The sequence below is a fragment of the Budorcas taxicolor genome, chromosome 6, assembly GCF_023091745.1.
Source record: "Budorcas taxicolor isolate Tak-1 chromosome 6, Takin1.1, whole genome shotgun sequence".
NCBI classification, from domain to species: Eukaryota; Metazoa; Chordata; class Mammalia; order Artiodactyla; family Bovidae; genus Budorcas; species Budorcas taxicolor.
Window position 1 is genome coordinate 83,971,982 of NC_068915.1, and position 22,269 is coordinate 83,994,250.

The window sequence follows — 22,269 nt, forward strand, 5'->3', positions numbered from 1 at the left end:
TTTGAAGTTCTTCTGCACTTATTGTCCTCAATGGACAATTTAGTCCTTAATTATATCATGTGGTGCTATTCAGTTAATGTGTGTTTCTATCATCACTCCAAAGAGATGGAAAGGAGTTTGAAGAGGTGGATTGTGTTTCCTTTACTGTAAGACTCAGGGGCTAAAAATTGTCATGAGCTGAATAATCATATATTTCATAGATTGTTTAGTTAGTTACATTGGGAAAACTAGCTCACTACCTGGGTTCCTACCTAACATCACATTCAAAGGTAGACTTAAGATGCATTTAAAAACCTTCTGTAAAAGGTAAAAGTATAAGTTTAATAGAATGAAAGTACGGTAAAATAATTTTATGACTTAAAAAGAGGAAATAAATTCTTTTAAAAATTTATGGGCAGATAAAACTGGTAAATATGATTCCTTTAAAATTATGGACTTCTGTTTTTTGAAGGGCAATATGGCTCAAATTAATAAAAAATGGAATGGATAAGTGCAATGTCTATTACAAAAAACTGTTTACATGTACCAAACATAAGAAAATCTTACAAAGCAAGATTTTAATAATCTAATAAAACAGCTATAATAGAATAATAGGCAAACAATAAGAACAGTTTTTAAAATGTATTTATTTTAAATTGGAGGACACTTGCTTTACAATATTTTGTTGGTTTCTGCCATACATCAACATGAATCAGCCATAAGTATACATATGTCCTCTCCCTCTTGAACCTCCCTCCCATCTCCCACCCCAACCCACCCCTGTATGTTGTCACAGAGAATCAGGCTTAGCTCCCTGCTCATTAGCAACTTCCCATTATCTATTTTCCACATGGTAATGTATGTATTTCAATGCTACTCTCTCAATTCGTCCCAACTTCTCCTTCCCCTGCAGTGTCCATGAGTCTATTCTTTATATATGAGTCTCTATTTTTGCCCTGTGAATAGGTTTATCAGTGCCATTTTCTAGATGACATATATATGTATTAATACATGATATTTGTCTGTCTCTTTCTGAGTAACTTGTATAACTAGCTCTAGGTTCATCCACTTTACTAGAACTGACTCAAATTTGAAGACCTGGACGTTTTTAGAAATGGAAGTCTGAAAGGCTGACAAGTATATGGCAGTGATGCACAATTGAAATATGCAATAGAAAAATGCAGATTAAACTATGAATAAGATACACTTTTAATGCCTATTACACTGGCTGTAATTAGAAAGCCAAATGTTACCAAGTGTTGACAAAGATAAGGGGACATAGGAATCCTCATGCACTACAGATGGGAGTGCACACTAATTCAGCCATTTTGAAGAGCAATTCAGCATCAATTATTCAGATTAAGTGTATGCACACCCAATGAGCCAGTAATTCTGTTTCCAGAAGAACTGGAATGGATCCATAAAGGGATAAGTAGGAGGATGTTTAGTTCAGTCTTTCTTGAGATGATGGACAAGAGATCAGTATTGCAGATATACACTTGTTGTTTAGTTGCTAAGTCATGTCTGATTTTTTGCAACCCCATGGACTGTAGCCCACCAGGCTTCAATGTCCATGGAATTTTTTCCCAGGCAAGAATACTGGAGTAGGTTGCCATTTCCTTCTTCAGAGGATCTTCCTGACTGAAAGATTGAACCCACACTTCCTCCAATGTGGATTTTAGTTACTGTAATTATAGAGTTAAGATTCCAAAGAAAACAAGGGTTTATTGATGTTGTTGTTTAGTCACTAAGTCATGTCTGTTTCTTTGCAATCCCATTGATGGTAGCCTGCCAGGCTCCTCTGTCCATGGGATTTACCAGACAAAATACTGGAGTGGATTACCATTTCCTTCTCCAAGATATACACTACAACTCATTATACAGGAGTTAATAGAAATGATTTAAATGTAAATTTATCAATATGGATAGAGTTAAAAAAACAGATCTGGGTAAAAAAGTATTAAACAAAAATGATGCAATGGTCAAATATTTGCTTCCTGCCCAATTCATAGAAGCCCCCTTGTGACTCAGACAGTAAAGAGTTCTGCCTGCAAGGCAGGAGACCTGGGTTTGATCCCTAGGTTGGCAAGATTTTCCTGTGCCTGGAAAATCCCATGGATGGAGGAGCCTGGCAGGTACAGTCCATGGGGTTGCAAAGAATCAGACATGACTGAGTGACTTCACTTTCACTTTTCAATTCATATGTTGAAGTTCTAACCTGCAACATGAAGGTCTTAGAAAGTGGGGCCAGTAAGTGAAATTGGAGAAAAGATGGCAGAATAGAATGATGTGAGTTCACCTTCTCTCACAAAAACACAACTACCTGCTGAATAGCCATCCACATAAAGAGTAGAATCTATCAGAAAAAATATTCTTCATGCAAAGACAAAGAAAACATATCACAAGATATTAGAAGGAGCACATTTACTATATAATCAAACCCCATACTGGCTGGATGGGCTTCTCACAAATTGGAAAATAAATACATTTCAGAAGGTCTCCGATAAGAGTGAAAGTTCTGAGTCCCACATTAGGCTCTGGGGTTCTGGCGTTGAGAAGGGGAGGCCCCAGAGCATTTGTCTTTGAAGGCCAACAGGGCTTGAGTGCAGGGTCTCTGCAGGACTTGAGGAAATAGAGACTCTACTCTGGGACAGTTCACACAAATTTTCATATGCACTGGGACCCAGGGCAAAGCAGTGACTCCATAGGAGCACATAGATCTACCTGAAAGTCTTAGAGAGTCTCTTGGGGAGCCAAGAATCAGGTGTGGCCCACTGGCAAGGCAAGGACTTTGATGATGAGAATATTCCTTGGTGTGTGCTCCAGGGATTGCCATTTTTGCATGGAGATCTGGCCCCACCCAACAACCTGTAGACTCCAGTGCTGGAATACTTCAGACCAAACAACCAACAGGGTGGGATCACAGCCCCATCCATCAACAGACGGGCTTCCTAAAGCTTTCCAGAGCCCACAGCCACATCTAAAGATTGACAGTAACACAATGATGGTGGGGGACTTTTACATTCCACTTACATCAGTGGACAGATCATCCAGGTTGAAAATCAATAAACAAGCACCGGTCTTAAATGATGCATTAGGACAAATGGACTTAAATGATGTTTATAGAGCATTCTGTCTGAAAACAGCAGAATACACATGCTTCTCAAGTGCACATGGACCATTCTCCAGGATAAATCACATGCTGGGTCACAAGGCAAGCCTTGGTAAATTTAAGAAGATTCAAATCACATCAAGCATCATTTCCAACCACAACAGTATGAGATTAGAAATAGATCATGGCAACCCACTCCAGTATTCTTGCCTGGAGAATCCCATGGACAGAGGAGCCTGGTGGGCTATGGTTCATAGTGTTGCAAAGAGTCAGACATGATGGAAGTGACTTAGCATGCACATAAGAAAAAAACTAAACATTACAAACACATGAAGGCTAAACAATATGTTACTAAACATATTGGGGAAGTCCAATACAATATTACCTCAGGAAATAAGAATCTCAAACAACCTAACTCGACACCAAGGCAACTGCAGAAAGAAGAATAAGTAAAACCCAAAGTCAGTAGAAGGAAAGCAATCAAAAAATCAGAGTAGAAATAAATAGAGAAGAAGAAAAGAACAGAAAAGATCAATGAAACTAAAAGCTTGTCCTTTGAAAAGACAGAAGTAACTGATAAACCTTCAATCAGACTTATCAAGACAAAAAAGGAGAAATTTAAATAAATAACACTAGAAATATAAAAGAAGTTACACAGACACAGCAGATGCTTTAACCTCTGAGCCACCAGGGAAGCCCAGACACAGAAATACAAAGGATAATAAAGAGACAGAAGTAACTATTACAAGCAACTATATGCCAATAAAATGGACAACCTAGAAGAAATGGACAAATACTGAGAAAGGTACAGTTTTATAAGACTAAACCAGAAAGAAAAAGAAAACATAAACAGACTAATCACAAGTACTGAAATGGAAACTATGATTAAAAATCTCCCAACAAACAAAGTCCAGGACCAGATGACTTCACAGGTGAATTTTATCAAATGTTTAGAGAAGACTTAACACTTATTCTGAAACTATTCCAAAATTTACAGAGGAATGAATACCCAAACTCATTCTTTGAGATTAGCATCACCCTGATACCAGAACCAAAGATACATATATATATATATATATATATATATATATATTTATTTATTTATTTATTTATTTATTTATTTATTTTTATTTTTTTAAATTTTACTTTATTTTACTTTACAATACTGTATTGGTTTTGCCATACATCAACATGAATCCGCCATGGGTGTACACGTGTCCCCAGTCCTGAACCCCTCTCTCACCTCCCTCCCCATACCATCTCTCTGGGTCATCCCAGTGCACTAGCCCCAAGCATCCTGTATCCTGCATCAAACCTAGACTGGTGATTCATTTCTTATATGATATTATATATGTTTCAATGCCATTCTTCCAAATCATCCCACCCTCTCCCTCTCCCACAGAGTCCAAAAGACTGTTCTATATATCTGTGTCTCTTTTGCTGTCTCACATACAGGGTTATCATTAGCATCTTTCTAAATTCCATATATATGTGCTAGTATACTGTATTGGTGTTTTTCTTTCTGGCTTACTTCACTCTGTATAATCGGCTCCAGTTTCATCTACATCATTATAACGGATTCAAATGTATTCTTTTTAATGGCTGAGTAATACTCCATTGTGTATATGTACCACAGCTTTCTTATCCATTCATCTGCTGATGGACATCTAGGTTGCTTCCATGTCCTGGCTATTATAAACAGTGCTGTGATGAACATTGGGGTACACATGTCTCTTTCAATACTGTTTTCCTCAGTGTGTATGCCCAGCAGTGGGATTGCTGGGTCATAAGGCAGTTCTATTTCCAGTTTTTTAAGGAATCTCCACACTGTTCTCCATAGTGGCTGTACTAGTTTGCATTCCCACCAACAGTGTAAGAGGCTTCCCTTTTCTCTACACCCTCTCCAGCATTTATTGCTTGTAGACTTTTGGACTGCAGTCATTCTGACTTTTGTGAAATGGTACCTCATAGTGGTTTTGATTTGCATTTCTCTGAAAATGGGTGATGTTGAGCATCTTTTCATGTGTTTGTTAGCCATCTGTATGTCTTCTTTGGAGAAACGTCTGGTTCATTCTTTGGCCCATTTTTTGATTGGGCCATTTATTTTTCTGAAATTGAGCTGCATGAGCTAAAAGGTGAATTTCACCTTTTTCTCAAGTGCTCATGGAACCTTCTCCAGGATAGATCACAGCCTGGTCCATAAATCTAGCCTTGGTAAATTCAAAAAAATTGAAATCGTTCCAAGCATCTTTTCTGGCCATAATGCAGTAAGATTAGATCTCAAATACAGGAGAAAAACTATTAAAAATTCCACCATATGGAAGCTGAACAACACGCTTCTGAATAACCAACAAGTCACAGAAGAAATAAAAAAAGAAATCAAAATATGCATAGAAACAAATGAAAATGAAAACACAACAACCCACAACCTGTGGGACACTATAAAGGCAGTGCTAAGGGGATAGTTCATAGCAATACAGGCATGCCTCAAGAAACAAGAAAAAAGTCAAATAAATAACCTAACTCTACAAGCAACTAGCAAAGGAAGAAATGGAGAACCCCAGGGTTAGTAGAAGGAAAGGAATTTTAATAATTAGGGCAGAAATAAATGCAAAAGAAACAAAAGAGACCATAGCAAAAATCAACAAAGCCAAAAGCTGGTTCTTTGAAAGGATAAATAAAATTGACAAACCATTAGCCAGACTCATCAAGAAACAAAGGGAGAAAAATCAAATCAATAAAATTAAAAATGAAAATAGAGAGATCACAACAGACAACACAGAAATACAAAGGATCATAAGAGACTACTATCAGCAATTATATGCCAATGAAATGGACAACGTGGAAGAAATGGACAAATTCTTAGAAAAGTACAACTTTCCAAAACTGAACCAGGAAGAAATAAAAAAATCTTAACAGACCCATCACAAGCACGGAAATTGAAACTGTAATCAGAAATCTTCCAGCAGACAAAAGCCCAGGTCCAGACAGCTTCACAGCTGAATTCTACCAAAAATTTAGAGAAGAGCTAACACCTATCCTACTCAAACTCTTCCAGAAAATTGCAGAGGAAGGTAAACTTCCAAACTCATTCTATGAGGCCACCATCACCCTAATACCAAAACTTGACAAAGATGTCACAAAAAAAGAAAACTACAGGCCAATATCACTGATGAACATAGATGCAAAAGTCCTTAACAAAATTCTAGCAATCAGAATCCAACAACACATTAAAAAGATCATACACTATGACCAAGTGGGCTTTAAATCCCAGGGATGCAAGGATTCTTCAATATCTGCAAATCAATCAATGTAATTCACCACATTAACAAATTGAAAAATAAAAGCCATTTGATTATCTCAATAGATTCAGAGAAAGCCTTGGACAAAATTCAACATCCATTTATGATAAAAACTCTCCAGAAAGCAGGAATAGAAGGAACATACCTCAACATAATAAAAGCTATCTATGACAAACCCACAGCAAACATTATCCTCAATGGTGAAAAATTGAAAGCATTTCCCCTAAAGTCAGGAACAAGACAAGGGTGCCCATTTTCACCTCTACTATTCAGCATAGTGCTGGAAGTTTTGGCCGCAGCAATCAGAGCAGAAAAAGAAATAAAAGGAATCCAAATTGGAAAAGAAGTAAAACTCTCACTGTTTGCAGATGACATGATCCTCTACATAGAAAACCCTAAAGACTCCACCAGAAAATTACTAGAGCTAATCAATGAATATAGTAAAGTTGCAGGATATAAAATCAACCCACAGAAATCCAAAGATATATTTTTTTAAAAAGAAAATTACAGACTATTATCACTGATGAATATAGATACAGAAATCCTCAACAAAATGCTAGCAAACTGAATCTAAGAATATATTAAAAGGATCATTCACCGTGATTTCATGCAGCCATGAAATTAAAAGACGTTTGTTCCTTGGAAGAAAAGCTATGACCAACCTAGATAGCATGTTAAAAAAAAAAAAAAAAAACTCCACTCTAGATAGTTTCCTTTTTTTTGGGAAAAAAAAAAAAATCCTTTCCAGATAGTGGGCATAGAGGGAACTTAACATAATAAAGACAATGTACAGGAGGTGGCTTTCTCTCTGGTGACTCAGATAGTCAGCCTGCAATGCAGAAAACCCGGATTCGATCACTGGGTCAGGAAGATCTCCTGGAGAAGGGAATGGCAACCCACTCCAGTATTCTTGTCTGGAGAATTCCATGAACAGGAGTCTGGTGGGCTACAGTCCATGGGGTCACATAGAGTTGGACACGACTGAGCAACTAACACTTTCATAGGAGGTGGGGCCTTTAGGAGGTGATTAGGTCATGAGTCTGATTAGTGCCTTGTAAAATGTATCCCAGAGACTGCTAGCCTCCCTGCTCTCTACCATGTAAGGATACACCAAGAAGGCTGAAGTCTGCATTCTGCAAGATAGTCCTTTCCAATACCTGAGCACGTTAATGGCCGGACTTCAGTCTTCTCACAGCCTCCATTACTGTGAGAAATAAATTTCTGTTGTTTGTAAGCCACTCAAACTATGGTGCTTTTTTATAGCAGTCCAAACTGACTAAAACAAGGAATTTATAACACAAAGAATAAAGTAAAAACATGAGCTATACACAAAACAAAAACTGTACTTTTGTAAGAATTATTACAAACAAAAGAATATATGTGAAATGTATTATGGTTGCCTGCAAGGGGAGGTGAATGAGAATAAAGGAAAAGAAATAAATAGTAGCAACTAGAGAAGGAGGGCTTCCTGACAATACAGGAGATGCAGGAGACATGAGTTCAACCTTGAGGTTGGAAAGACCACCTGAGAGAGGACATGGCAACCACTCCCATATTCTTGCCTGGAAAATCCCATGGACAGAGGAACTTGGAGGGCCACAGTCCATGGGGCTGCAGAGTCAGACTTGACTGAATACACACGCAAACTCAAAAAAAAAAATAAATAAATAAACAACTATAGAAGGGACTTGCATGCTCTCATGATGGTAATGTGTTGTCACCTAACAACTTTTGTATCTAAAGTTCTTTCACATCTACAAATGTATGCTTTACTGAAGCTTCAAAGTCCACTTTCTAACACTTATAGATGAACCTTTATAAGTGCATTTCTTTCACTTTCTTTGAAAAGATCTGCATTCCTCTCCATTTACTTCAGTAGAAACAATGTCAGCCTAAAGCAACACCAACAATGTTGGCTGTAAAATATAAAACAAATTTAAAATTTTCCTGATAAATTATAAATATTTCTCAATGTTCAAAGAAATTATGTGTCTTTTTAACTAAGATTAATTAATTATTAGTATTTTCACATTGAGGAGGTTTTGTGGAGTCACTCAGGGTCAGAAGAAAAGGGGTACTGGGTTAATATAACCAAGTTTTTTCTGGCATTCCTCAAGAAAGGATTGCTAAAGCTAATTTTTAAGGTACTCTGAATATAGAAGAATGGATGGTATATATCAATCTATAAATGTAATTATTGATTTGGGGACATGAGACTGCAAGATAGAACATATGTGAATAATTTAATGAGAATTGAATATATAACTTATAAACCCCATCAATAATATTACTGTAAATATGTTGCAACTGGGTATCCACATGGACAAAGATCAAATAGTGATATGAAAAAATGAAATTGGTTTGAGAAAGAAAAGAAATGTCTTGAATAAAAAAAGATTCTTTGACTAAAACAAACCAACATACCTGACATTTCCACTCTTTTAAAATAACTCTATGCTCTGTGGCTCCTTGTCAAGGAAGTTAACTTGACCTTAGTTTTTGAGTGTGGGTCACACACATCATGAGCAGAGCTATGATACAAATGAGGTTACTTTGGGGGGGATGTAAAGGCTGTCCTGTATTTCAATTTTAACATAGTTGTTGGCATTACATTTCAGTATTTCACAATGTATCTATGATTTCTATCCTAATTAGTATGTTTATGAGATAAAATGAACATTTATAATCCTCTTTCCTGTTTTCATTCTTAAAAAATAGTTTAAATCTTAAAATATGGTCAAAAAAAGCATGTGGTTTTACTTATAACCACTTCTGGTATGATTAATCTTTTCATTTGAGTAATATTGTGGTAGAATGGAGGAGTGATGGACTCGGATACCTTGGCTTCTGTTCTCTCACTTTTAAGTGAGGTGGTTGAGTTCTATAAAGAGTGATTTATCAGAATCATCCATTTGCCAGATTGTAGATTCCCTTAGCCCCCTCTCCCCATTCACACATCCCATCAGACACTGAGGGTCTGGAGTGGGGCCTTGGAATCTGCAAGATGATTTTGGTGCAAGTGGTCTTAAAATCATGTTTTAAGAAATAGTAGGGGAAACAGCTAACAAAAATTCCTTCCATTTGCATTATTTAATGATAGAATTTTATCTGACTTACCAGATTTTCACTAATCTCCCGTAATTCCATAAACTGATATGGGCTGTTTTGTCCAGAATTACGGTTGCCTCGTAGATCTGAAATTTTAAAAGTGGCATGATAATACTCCATTTTCTGGTCTGTGATGAAAAGAAAAGTAATTAAATTAAGAGGTTTTGAGGATAGATTTTGGGATCCAAGGCTCAACTATGATGGGGCCAATATGAAGTCTTGAATATATATCTGAGATTTTACTTTAGTTTAATAATAAATACAATAAAAATAATGATTAATGCTCTCTGTTAATAATAGTTGTTGTTGTTCAAACACCAAATCTAAGATTGGTATCACCTTCATTTTACAGATGAAGAAAGTGAGGCATGAGACATTGAATATCTTGCTCTGAGCTATACAACTAGTGAGTGACTATCCAAGTTTAAACCCAGACAAGTGTAGCTCTAGAGGTGGCATATTTAATTACTATATTGCTTCTTGCTGAGGTGAAATGTATAACACCTTATACCCTACTGAAAGTAGAGGTAAATAAGTATTTTTGTAAATTTTGATTTGTAACAGAAGAACCAGGGACACTAAGAAAGATGTGAAAAGAAAGGCAGGGAAAAGGTTGTCTGAGGCTGGAGGTGAGAACAGTGTGTAATAGGAGTGAATCAATCAGATCTCTGCTTGTCTTCTCAGGAAAGGTAAGAAAACAGAGCAGTGAAGACTCCTAAGGAATGTAGTAATCTTAGGAGTATGGTACAGTGGGCAAGAAATCTGCAGAGTTAAAGATAGAGAATGGAGCAACCACAGAGCTATCGCTCTCCTTAGGGAGCCATGGATCTAGTTAAGAATGGGAACCTCAGGATGGTCTGTCTCTGAGGGACATCTCTGGACTCAGTAGTGCTTTTTTTGGCCCCTCCAATAGCTAATCTATATGGTCCATATTATAATTGACATTATACTCATAGTAAAGGGGCTTCTATGTGTTAAATGAACTGACCTGAGAATCTTTTGCCATTGGTGTAAACTACAGATATTATATGGGGCCCAGAACTATGTTTTTAGAAGCCCTGTAAAGTTCCTAAAAGAATCTTCACTGTTCCACCAAGTCTGGGGAAGATGACAACAGATAAGTCCATTCTAGTAAAAACTAGTTGTTTTTACAACATACATCTATGTGAGATTGACATTGTGGGCATTTATCCAAAATTTTTGCATTCTGCAGAGTAACGAAATATAAAGAGAATTCTGAAGTGAATTTTTGTGGAATTATAAATATATCATGTAATAGAAAAATAATCCCTGAATATTGTTTTTGAAAGAGTAAAATTTTTTCTGTAAAAACAAGTAATCATATTGCATCATACTTGTAATTTATTAATCACTTCAAAATTCATTATCTCATTGGACGTGTATTTTTTTCCTCTAGAAATGCTAATAGAAAATGCTGAGTAAAAAAGCCAGTTTTAATGACTAATTCATCAAAGTTTTTCACTTGCATATACATGAATGATTAGAATTTATTATGATTGCTGGTAAATTTTAAACAATTAATATTTTGATCTTTTGTGTAGACTCTGTAAAGAACACTAGATTGTGAGCTCCAAGGAAGTGAGAAATTTATCTGCTTTGCTTAATGCTGTTTCTTGGTGCCCTGAAAAATACTTGGACATACTAGACAGTAGGTGATGAAATGATTGAATAAATTAAACAATTTAAAATGTGGATACTTACTAGTGAAAGTACATTACTTTTGGATGGAATTAATTTACATATGTACAAATGAAGCTTTACAGAAAAAATGAATCAAACTGAGCGAAATCCATAATTTCACCTACCAGAGACTAAGAAGTGAACCAGAAGACCGATAGCCACAGCCACCACTGTCAGTAACAGTACAATGAGAAGGGCAATCATCCATGGTTTCAAACCTCTGCTTCGGCTGTCAAATACTGCCGCTCTGCAAAAAGGAAAACTCACCAGTTACTCTCATGTTGCAATGGTTACAGGCTTTCTGGTTGTCCTTGGATAAGCATATATTGCTTTCGCCTACCTCAGCAAGAAGACAGTTGTCTGGAATTTATGTCAAGGTTGGGGTTGCCCAGGTTGTGCTAGTGGTAAAGAATCTGTCTGCTCATGCAGGAGATGTAAGAGAGGTGGGTTTGATCCCTGGGTCAGAAAGATACCCTGGAGCAGGAAATGGCAACCCACTCCAGTATTCTTGCCTGGAAAATTCCTAGGACAGGGGAGCCTGGTGGGCTACAGTCCATAGGGCCATAAAGAGTTGGACATGACTGACTGAGCACTTAATCAAGGTCACATTGGCATTAAGGGAGGTATTAAGATCAGGATCTGTGAATCCATGCTAGTGCTCCTAGCTTCTATTTCTAGAGGCATTGGATGGATTGCTGTGTTAGCATGTGGTACAAGTAGTACCTATGCTTGAGAAAGAACTGTTTCTTCTTTCTCCAATAGTCTTTTAAAAAATCTCTTTATCTATCTATAGTTTTAAAGTTTACAAAGTGATTTAAAATCTATTGTCTTATTTACTTTTTATCTTTCATGTTTAACTATTATACAAATTTTCAGATACAGAAATTTAGAAAAAATACTATACTAGAACATTCCTATATTCATCACATCATTTTATCAGTTGTTAACATTCTGCTATAATGGCTTTACTTATTTTTTTGTTCTGTATTTTAATGTAAAATAGGATATCATGACTTTTCATAATACCAAATCCATCTTCAGGTTTCCTTTTTTGTCCCTATTATATTTAGAGATGGTTTGTACAAATCAAGGACCTCATAGTAGCATGGTTGTTATGTCTTTTAAGTCGTTTTTAATATTTGAGTACTGATCACTTTTTAATTTTTAATGACATTGACTTGTTGAAGAGATCATGCCAATTTTTCTTTAGAATGACCAGCTTCTGGACTTGTCTGAATGTTTTCATGTGATCCCATTTAATTTGTCATTTCTTGTGAATTTAAATTTAGATCTAAAATACTTGATTAAATTCATTTGGCAAAATATTTCTAAAGTGATACTGTATATTTTATATCACATCACTTCTGGATTAGAGGAAATTACCACAGTTTAGGAGGAAAAAAGTAAACCTTTGCTCTTCCTCTAGATATGCTCAAGAATAGTGCTAATCACATTGTATTAACTTTATTTTTATGTATATTAACCTATACTTACCTGTGAACTCCTCAATGTGTTGGGCTTCCCTGGTGGCTCAGATGGTAAAGAATCTGCCTGCAATGCAGGAAACCTAGGTTTGATCCCCGAGTGGGGAAGATCCCCTGGAGAAGGGAATGGCTATCCACTCCAGTATTCTTGCCTACAGAATTCCATGGACAGATGAATCTAGTCTGCTACAGTCTGTGAGGTTGCAGAGTCAGACACACATTCTGTGTGTTAGCTGCAGAGCAGTTAACACTTTCCTCAATGAGTTAAACTACTCTTATTATTTTTTTTATTATTAAGATCTAATAAGCTATCTAGTACAAAGTGAAAATTTTATAAATCCATGAGAATCAGGCAGGTATTACATCAGCCTTACATATGAATTAAGTGAGGTTGAGAGAGAGGATATGGTATTTGTTAGAGTCAAGAATCTTGAAAGGACATGTAACTCATTTTCTAGTGTTTCTTCTCTGCAATTTGCCATTGTAGTCAATTTATCCCTTTCATTAGAATTTATCTTTTTTTGTGTATGTATTGATAACCTAAATTCTTTGGGGGCAGAAGCTTTTTTTCATGTTTTACAAAATTTAGTGCATTGATTTACTCTAAGTAGTCGATGTTGTTTAATTACTAAGCCATATCCAACTCTTTGCAGCCCCATGGACTGTGTCCAGCCAGGCTCCTCTGTCCTTGGGATTTTCCAGGCAAGAATACTGGAGTGGGTTGCCATTTCCTTCTCCAAGGGATCTTCCTGACTTAGGGATCAAACTCGAGTCCCCAGCATTGCAAGCAGATTCTTTACCACTGAACCACCAAGGAAGGCCACTCTAATAGACTTTTTAAGAAATATTAATTGATTTACAGGAAGTCTTTTAAAATATAAGATATTTTCATTTATGCCAGCTTTTTACAAAATATTTGGATCTAAATAGTTAAGGTGATAGTTTGGGCATAAAAATTACATTTAGCCAATAAATCTAGTAGAATTTGAGAGACCTAAATTCTGTTGGTTATGGAAAATACTGGCAATGCACATTTGACTGATTAAAAATAAGCTAGACAACTCTCTGTGGACAGCTCTTTCCACAAGAGCTAAGGTGCCATAACATAAAAACAACAAATAAAAATTTCATGAGCTATTACATTACTTAGCCTCTTAGTTGACTTAAAATCTAAATTCAGAAATGAAGGATAACTTATAGACTATTTAGGACAATGCATTTAACATTTAACATTTTCCAGTTAAGGAAGCTGAGGCCTACAGATGATTAAGTGACTTCTTCAATATAGAAGAACTAGCAATCATCTCAAACTCATGTCTTCTAACTTCAGGGACACTATTTTTTTCTCAGTGCCAGAGTAACAGCCCCCCTCCCTAATGCTGCTTGCGTTTTAATACTTAACTAGATTATTTTATATATATACACATATAATCATATCAGACTTCCCTGGTGGATCAGATGGTAAAGAATCTGCCTGCAATGCAGGAGACCCAGGTTTGATCCCTAGGTGGGGAAGAGCCCCTGGAGAAGGGAATGGCTACTCACTCCAGGATTCTTGCCTGGAGAATTCCATGGACAGAGGAGCCTGGTGGACTACAGTCCATGAGGTCACAAAGAGTCAGTTCATTCTTCATTTATGATCATATATGATCATTTATTTTCTTAGAGAATCTTATCAGTGTATCTTCACTTCAAAACTAAGAATAGGCCAAAGGAGAAAGGCTAGATCTCAAGGAGATTCACAAACTTTCAAGTTTGTCTTCCTATCATGACATAGTTCATCTGAGTAGTACAAATGGAGAAAGTAGACACAGCAAGATCACATCCCCACCATCAAGAGTTATGCAGACTCACACTATTACAGACTATGAGACAGTAGGCAGGAGAATGTTTCAACACTCACTGACATGCTTCTTCAAGTGCCCTGGCAGTCACGTCCACAAATCCCATACAAGAAGCTGTGAACATTGCGGGGCAAATGGTGGCCAACAGATAGGGATGATACATTGTCATTTAGAGCATGTCTCCTTTCTCAGAAAACCTTTGTGGTATGTATGTGTGCACAATGCCAAATTGCGAAAGTTTCAGGATTCATAGGTTAAAGCCATAGCTACTTAATCCTATATGAATAAACTTCAACTCAATATCGACTTTGATAAATATGAACAAGAAATGCATGAGAGCAAATATACATCATCAACCACCCATTATGAAGAGGTTCTGCTAGTGATTTGCATCATATCACTTCAGATTTGAAAAGAAATATACTTCATAAAGCCTTTTGGAATCTAGCCTATTTGTAAGTAGAGATGCTTAAGCATGTTTTTTTACCTGCACCCATTAAACAAACACTGGTGTATTAATTTTCTGTGACTGTAACAATTACTGCAAAATTAGCAACTTAAAACAGCAGTCATTTATTCACTCACAGTTCAGTACATGGCATGGCTGAGTTCTCTGCTCAGGATCTCCTGAAGGTGAAATCAAGCTGTTGTTTGGGACTGCCGTCTCATCTTGTGACCCTCCTCCAAGCTCACTTAGGTTTTAGGGAGAGCTCAGTTCCTTGACACTGAACCAGGATTCCTATTCTCTTGCTGACTATATAGTCAGAGGCCTCTCTTGGCTTCTAGAGGTTACCCACGTTCTTTGCCATGTGGCCCACTCCATCTTCAAAGCCAGCTATGGGGAATCTTCCATCAAATCTCTCACATTCTGAGTCTCTTTCTCTAGGCAGAGTCTTGTTCTTTTCAAAGATGTCATCTGATTAGGTTAGGCTTACTAATTGTCATCTCTCCATTTAAAAGTCAACTGATTGGGAATTCCCTAGTGGTCCAGTGGTTAAGAATTCACCTTGCAATGCAGGGAATGTGGGTTCAATCCCTGGCTGGGAGACTAAGATCCCACATAGCATGGAGCAACTAGGACTGTGTGTCTCGATTACTGAACTGGTGTGCTCTGTAGCACACATGCCACAATTAGAGAGTCCATGCACTGCAAGGAAAAATCCTGAGTGATGCTACGAAAATCCTGTGTGCCACAACCAACTAAGACCAGATGTAGTTAAATAGATAAATGTTACCAAAAAAAAAAAAGTGATTTAAGATCTTCATTATGCCTGCAAAATCCTCTCACAACAGTACCTAGGTTAGTGTTTAAATGTGAAGGAATGCATACACAGATATATGGGAATCTTGGAGGATCTTATAATTTTTTTCACAATGGAAAATACAACTTTCATAAAAAGGGGCAGAAATCTGCAGCCTTCAGAGGAAAGCATGTGAGATATAAAATATTCTGTAATTTTTGTGGAGTTGGGAGAAGACTATTAAAAGGGAATTCTATTCATGTCAATGTATGGCAAAACCAATACAGTATTGTAAAGTAACGTAAAAATAAAAACAAAAACTAAAAATAAAATAAAATATATTCAGGATAAAAAAAGGGAATTCTATTTTAATGATACAATTATAAGACTATTTTATTCAGTAACAACTTGGGAGAATACAAAGTGAATTCTTATAAAGTAGGAAAAGAGCTGAAAGTAATCCCTAGTCATGACCTAATTAGCACGTTGCATTCCTTTAAAGAAAGCACAAGTACAGAAGACATTTATTTAGTCTAACGTAACCTATAATCTGTGTGAAATCCAGATTATCCATTACCTTCATTAAGTTTGATTATTCATTGTTTAAAGGAGTTTATTTATAGTATGATTTTTCCAAAGATGTTATCAATAAAAACATGGTGATAATATGAATAATTTTGTGACTTTGCTTTCTGCAAATTTGAAGACTGAAGGATATATACCTTGAAGAATACACAGAGCAGCATGAATTGTTAATGATCAGAGTTGGGATGTTCATTTTCTCAGTAACCAAACTAAGCTGATGACTTTAAAATATGTGAGTTCAAAGATGAGTTAGCAAAAGACATCATGGATCCCCTCCTCCATTAAGATCCTCCTCCCTTCCTAAAAAGACCTCCCCTGAAGGCAGTCACTTTGGTTTACTCCATAGTCAACTACGTGCCCTTTATCATTTTATCTACAAGCTCTAAATCTTTACTTTTTAGCATTAGTTTTCTGCTTTCTTGCAGTTGCATGTTATCATTATACAAATCTAGATACATGTGATAATTATACAAGTGCCAATTTCCAGGCAGCTTATATTCCCATAAATCCTCATAGAGACAATTTTCTGAGGTTTAAGATATACTAAATGACTTGGAAAGGTTTATTATTGCTAACCTTTTGATTATTGGTTAGCTTCCCAGGCCAAACTATAGTCTACTTAACTCGTAACATAATTGTCAAAGGTGCTAAATGCATTGAATTCCTGGGAGCCGATTAGTATAGAAAACTTTGCTCCTCTTTTCCTAGACTGGCACCCATCCCCGGAGGAACATTCTTATAAACCAAAGTGCCAAACTCTCCTTCCATCAATAAAAATCATCATTCCCTTTGAGCAGCTGAACTCAGTCATTTGCTACAGAAAAGCAACCTTTCATGGTGACCTAATAGGCCCTGATATGTGAGTATCTGTCTGGGTACTCTGTGACTATTTTAGAATGACATTTAGTACTAAAGGTGATAAGATCAAATGCTACTATTTGGCAAGTGCTGTTTTCATCAGTTCAGTTCAGTCACTCAATCGTGTCTGACTCTTTGCGACCCCGTAGAAAGTGTTGATTTTATTCTCCAAACGCTCTTGTCAGTAGAATTATTTATCTTCATTTTACAGGTGAACAGTTTGTTCAACTCATGTAGCCAGTTGCAGAGATAGTACCTAGTTCTGGCCCAACTTTTGCAGAGGAGCTTGACAAGAGCATTTGGAGGATAAAATAAACACTTTCTATGAAGTGTTATGAAGTTTTTATAAAGTGAAGGCAGAGGGTGTTTTACTGGTCAGAGGGGATGACCCATCTCCTTTGTGGTCAAGCCTTGAATTTGTTTTTGCTTTCACATCTTCTTCCTTTCTACTGACTTTAAATGCATGTGAACTCTCAAAGTATAGTATGGTATAGAACTCTCAAACTATACTATAGTATAATATTGCCTTTTCTTTCTCTAGACAGTAGCAGAGGTCATCTAGAGGTGAGGAAGAGGAATGAAAGAAGAATGTAAAAGCAAGTATGTATGAGGAGAATTAATAATCACATTTGGGCTTATCTGGGCTCAGATGGTGAAGAATCTGTCTGTAAAGCTTGAGACCTGGATTTGATCCCTGAGTTGGGAAGATACTCTGGAGAAAGGAATGGCTACCCACTCCAGTATTCTTGCCTGGCAAATCCCATGGACAGAGGAGCCTGGCAGGCTACAGTCCATGAGGTTGCAAAAGAGTCAGACATGACCTAAACAAAAACAGATGTATTTATACCAATGTGCTACCTCATGGAATGTTTCATTGACAGAAGGTTAAGGAAAAAAAAAAAAAAAAAGAAACAAAGAAAACTTCTAATATTCCTTCTGTATTTAATTTTCAGCTATGAATGAAGTGAGGGCTGTGACAAAGAAGGAGGGGCAAAATTGAATAAAACATCATTGTGATTCCAGACCAAAGAAGATTGTCTATAGAAAATAATGAAGATTCAAGCTGAACTGAATTCAGGTGACTCAGAGAAAGAAAATGAGAACACCAGAAGAGACAAGACCCTACTTCTTCACCTATTTAGGGAAATACCTTCACCCTGGTCCAAAAAAATGATTGCACTGAGCAAAAAGGAACATAACTGAGCATTTGAGTCTGGAAGAAGAAAATGTGAACTAAAGGGGATTAAGAACACCTTTCCTGGAATCGCTATGGACGTACTCATCCTCTTGGAGGGATATGTACTCATCCTCCCACCCCTGCCTCTCCCTGGCATAGACAGTTACTCACTGCTTATCATATCTTCCTGCTGGGCTGGATTTGCTTTGAATCCTGGCAGCTCTGTCTTTCTTCTAGCATCTACCCAGCCATAATGAGTCCTTTCTAGATTTCCCTGTCCTGAATCAGTAAGGGGGATTTCTCTAGCCTTAATCTGAGAAATGACTGGCATTTAATTCTCTCACCTTCATATGTAAGCAAAACAGGGAGTTTTATTGTGGTAGTTTAGCACAAAGTCTAAATAAATGGTGTTGAATTTTGATTTCAGATTAGAGGTAGAACAGAGTCACATGTTAGTTTTCATTAATGCGACATGATTGAACCCACGTGTATTGACTCCAGATTGCTCAAATCCCAACTCTTTTACTCAATAGCCTGTGATGTAGGGCTAGTTACTTTTTACTCTATAAAATGGAGATAATAGTACTGCTTGATTAAAGAATTGTTTTGTTAATTAAATGAGCTAATATAATGCAGTGCATATGTAGCACCTAACAAGCACTATGAATTTGCTAAAAACTAATAAGACAGTAAAATTTAATTGATAATTTATACAGATTTAGTGATCAGTAACATGGAGGTTTTAGCCTGTTATTTTGACTTTAACTCTGAAGATACAGTTTTTGAGTATATTAGAGACAGAAATTGGCAAATTAACAAGTTGATTAAAGTGAGTGTTCAAAATGAAATTAAAGTGTAAAACATGAATGCTTGCAAAGACTTTTCCAGGACTTTTTCTCTAAATGAGGATAATGACAAGGAGAAATCTAATTTTGCATTTATGAAGTGATAGGAAGAGAGAAAGTTGCTCAGTCATGTCCAATCTTTGGGATCCCATGGACTATACAGTCCATGGAATTCTCCAGGCCAGAATACTGGAGTGGGTAGCCTTTCCTTTTTCAGGGGATCTTCCCAATCCAGGGATCGAACATAGGTCTCATAAAGAATCTGCCTGTGGATTCTTTACCAGCTGAGCCACAGGGGAAGCCCAAGAATACTGGAGTGGGTAGCCTACCCTTCTCCAGCAGATCTTCCCAACCCAAGAATTGAACCGAGGTCTCCTGCATTACAGGTGGATTCTTTATCAACTGAGCTATGAGGGAAGCCCAGGAAGAGAGAGATGCCAGTTGTCTGGGTTCAGGACAGGAATCTCAGATGAAAAAAGTCATTTGATATTTTATCTTTTATAAGAGAAATAATTGAGATTTTAAGTGAATGCATCACTCAACTAATAAATTTATAGGAAAGAGCAGGGGTAAGGATATTGCTACAGGCAAGTGAAAGTGGATATTCATTGCAAAGTTGGGACACTAAGGACTATCTCTGAAACGTCAAGAAGAAGGTCACAAAACCCACAGAAAAAAGTCCAAGATTTAACAGAAACAGCGATGATACGAATCAAGTATACTTTGACACAGTTTCCACATTGAGTTTCTTGTTAGTGGAGAAGTAAGAATGGTCAGCACGACTCTAGAGCGTATTGTAGAATTTGTGTAGGTGAGACATGGGGTGTCATAGTAATTATTAAGCATTTGCTTTGCCTCAATCTCTAAGCCTGACTGGCCAACTCCTGCAAATCCTCCAAATCCTGGATTAATGTTCCTTGAGTTTATCTTAAAGAAACCATAAAAATTCAGTGTTTCTCACTGTTCCCTTTGTCATGGAGGTTCTAAATAATAGCACTGATTCCCCATATTACTCTTATAATTTACTTCCCTTTAGCTGAAAACATTCCTCTAAGCACATAAATATTCATTAAAAAAGAGGATTTTTGGTGTTTATAATCATGAGAGTTGATATTTTTAAAAGAATACTTTGGAAAATGTGAAATAGGAAAGGTTGGAATTACTGCTTTACAGTATCATGATTTCTATAGGCATGGAATATATATTTTCAAATCAACAAATTTTAATAAGCAAAACACTAATGCTAGACATTTGCATTTGTTTATTCATTAATTTGTTCAACAAATATTTGTGGAGTGCCAGTTTTGTGTGAAGTGTTGTAGACCCCATCTAAGGATCTCAGAGACCCTCTGACAGCTACTATATGCTCACTAAAGAACTGATCTAAATGTGTATTTTATTAGTGAGGAAGGAAACCCAGTGAAATTCACTGGGCTTAGTGGCTGATCTTGTGTCAAGCTCTCATCTTTGAAATTCCCCAGGTGGAATCCTGGCCACCTAGAGAGGCTGCAAGAGTCCAGGAAGACTGGACTTAAGGATTTGTGGGTTGCAGTACTCTGATTCTGGTATCACAGCTCTGTCGACACACAGAAGCCCCTTAACATCTGTTTTCCTTAGATTCCTCATTTTAAAATGGTAATTGATTTCTGTTCTGCTGATTTCACAAGGTTGTCCTGACTATTATGAAATATAGTCATATACATATAAATGAAATAATATATGTAAAAATGTTTTGGAAATGGCATACATATAAGCCATGGTGAAATATTATTGTTATCATGGATGTTTAAAACCACTATTTTGATTTTATCAAAGGTTATGCCAGTAAGCAAACCTTACTTTGAATAAGAACCTTGAAATCATTTAGTTTTCTGTTATCTTTAATATTTAATAGAAAAAATTTTAGAGAGTAAACATATTTTCCCCAAACTTAATTCATCTTTTTTCTCTCAGCAAGAAGTCCTAACATTTCCAGATAAAGGCAAATGTCTTGGCAGCTTTTGACCTCCCAATCTGTATTAGTTCCCAATGTCTGACTATAAGGTGCAAGAAAAAGCAGGTGAAGGTAAAGTGTTAAAGAAGATAAGTTTAATCAGATTGCTGAAAGGAGGCTTTTCTTAAATCAAATTAACACCTTCTTCCATCCCCTCCAAAATCAGAAGCAATCAGGACACAACGTAATATAGTTTTTCATTATCTTCTTCTAAAATCCCAACTATTGAATTTGGCAACATGAAATAAAGCTAATAATGATTTTAATACAAAAATACTCATTTTAACTATGAAGATTAATTAATTCAGCTGCTATAATAATTTCTGAAATCTTACAACATCCAGTCCAGAGTGAATCCACTGAGGACACCTCACAGGCAGTCCTCCGGATACACCGAGAATCTAGCCATTGACAGAGTAGACAAACAAGCCATTACCAAACAATACTGAACTTACCGATACATTATCTGCAGGAGGAAGAAGATGATCTCAAGGTGTGCGCCCACTCAATCTGACCTTCTAATCAACTATATGACATCTCTAGATATATTAGAGGTCTACGGCTGGAAGAAATAAGGAAATGAATTACAAGCACTTGAAATGAAACTAGTTTGACAAGTCTGAACAGAGAAGCCTCAACCCATAGAACAGCTTGAAGAAAAGAGCCCAGAGAGAGCATAGTCCCAACAAGAAAGCAATATTTCTTTCTTTCTTTTTTTTTGATATTGACTAATTTTGTTAAGGGAGAAGAAACTGGTTACAGGGATTTGAGTGAGAAATACCTTAGGAATGCACTAGGATTAAGAGTTTAAAGAAGATTATTGGTAGGTATGCAAATATCTTAAAGAAACCTGCACATAAAAGCTCAATAAAGACAATCAGCTATTCTTAAAGCCTAGATTTATAATATGACTCAGGAAATGCTGTTAAATTTTTGTTGAACAAAAAATTGCTTCCTTCCGTATGCTGGGGCTTCCCTGATAGCTCAGTTGGTAAAGAATCCACCTGCAATGTAGGAGACCCTGGTTCAATTCTTGGGTC

General features: G+C 36.6%; 1 protein-coding gene across 1 annotated transcript in view; it reads right to left on the reverse strand.

The window, feature by feature from the left end:
* Window positions 1-14,654, reverse strand: part of TMPRSS11A (transmembrane serine protease 11A) — a 48,131-nt gene extending 33,477 nt beyond the window's left edge. The window contains exons 1-3 of the mRNA XM_052641766.1: window positions 14,590-14,654; window positions 11,328-11,449; window positions 9,511-9,629 (exon numbers count right to left, since the gene is read on the reverse strand). Coding sequence (XP_052497726.1) covers window positions 9,511-9,629; window positions 11,328-11,449; window positions 14,590-14,654 — 306 coding nt within the window. The remainder of the gene's footprint in view (window positions 1-9,510; window positions 9,630-11,327; window positions 11,450-14,589) is intronic.
* Between the last annotated feature and the right edge of the window lie 7,615 nt (window positions 14,655-22,269).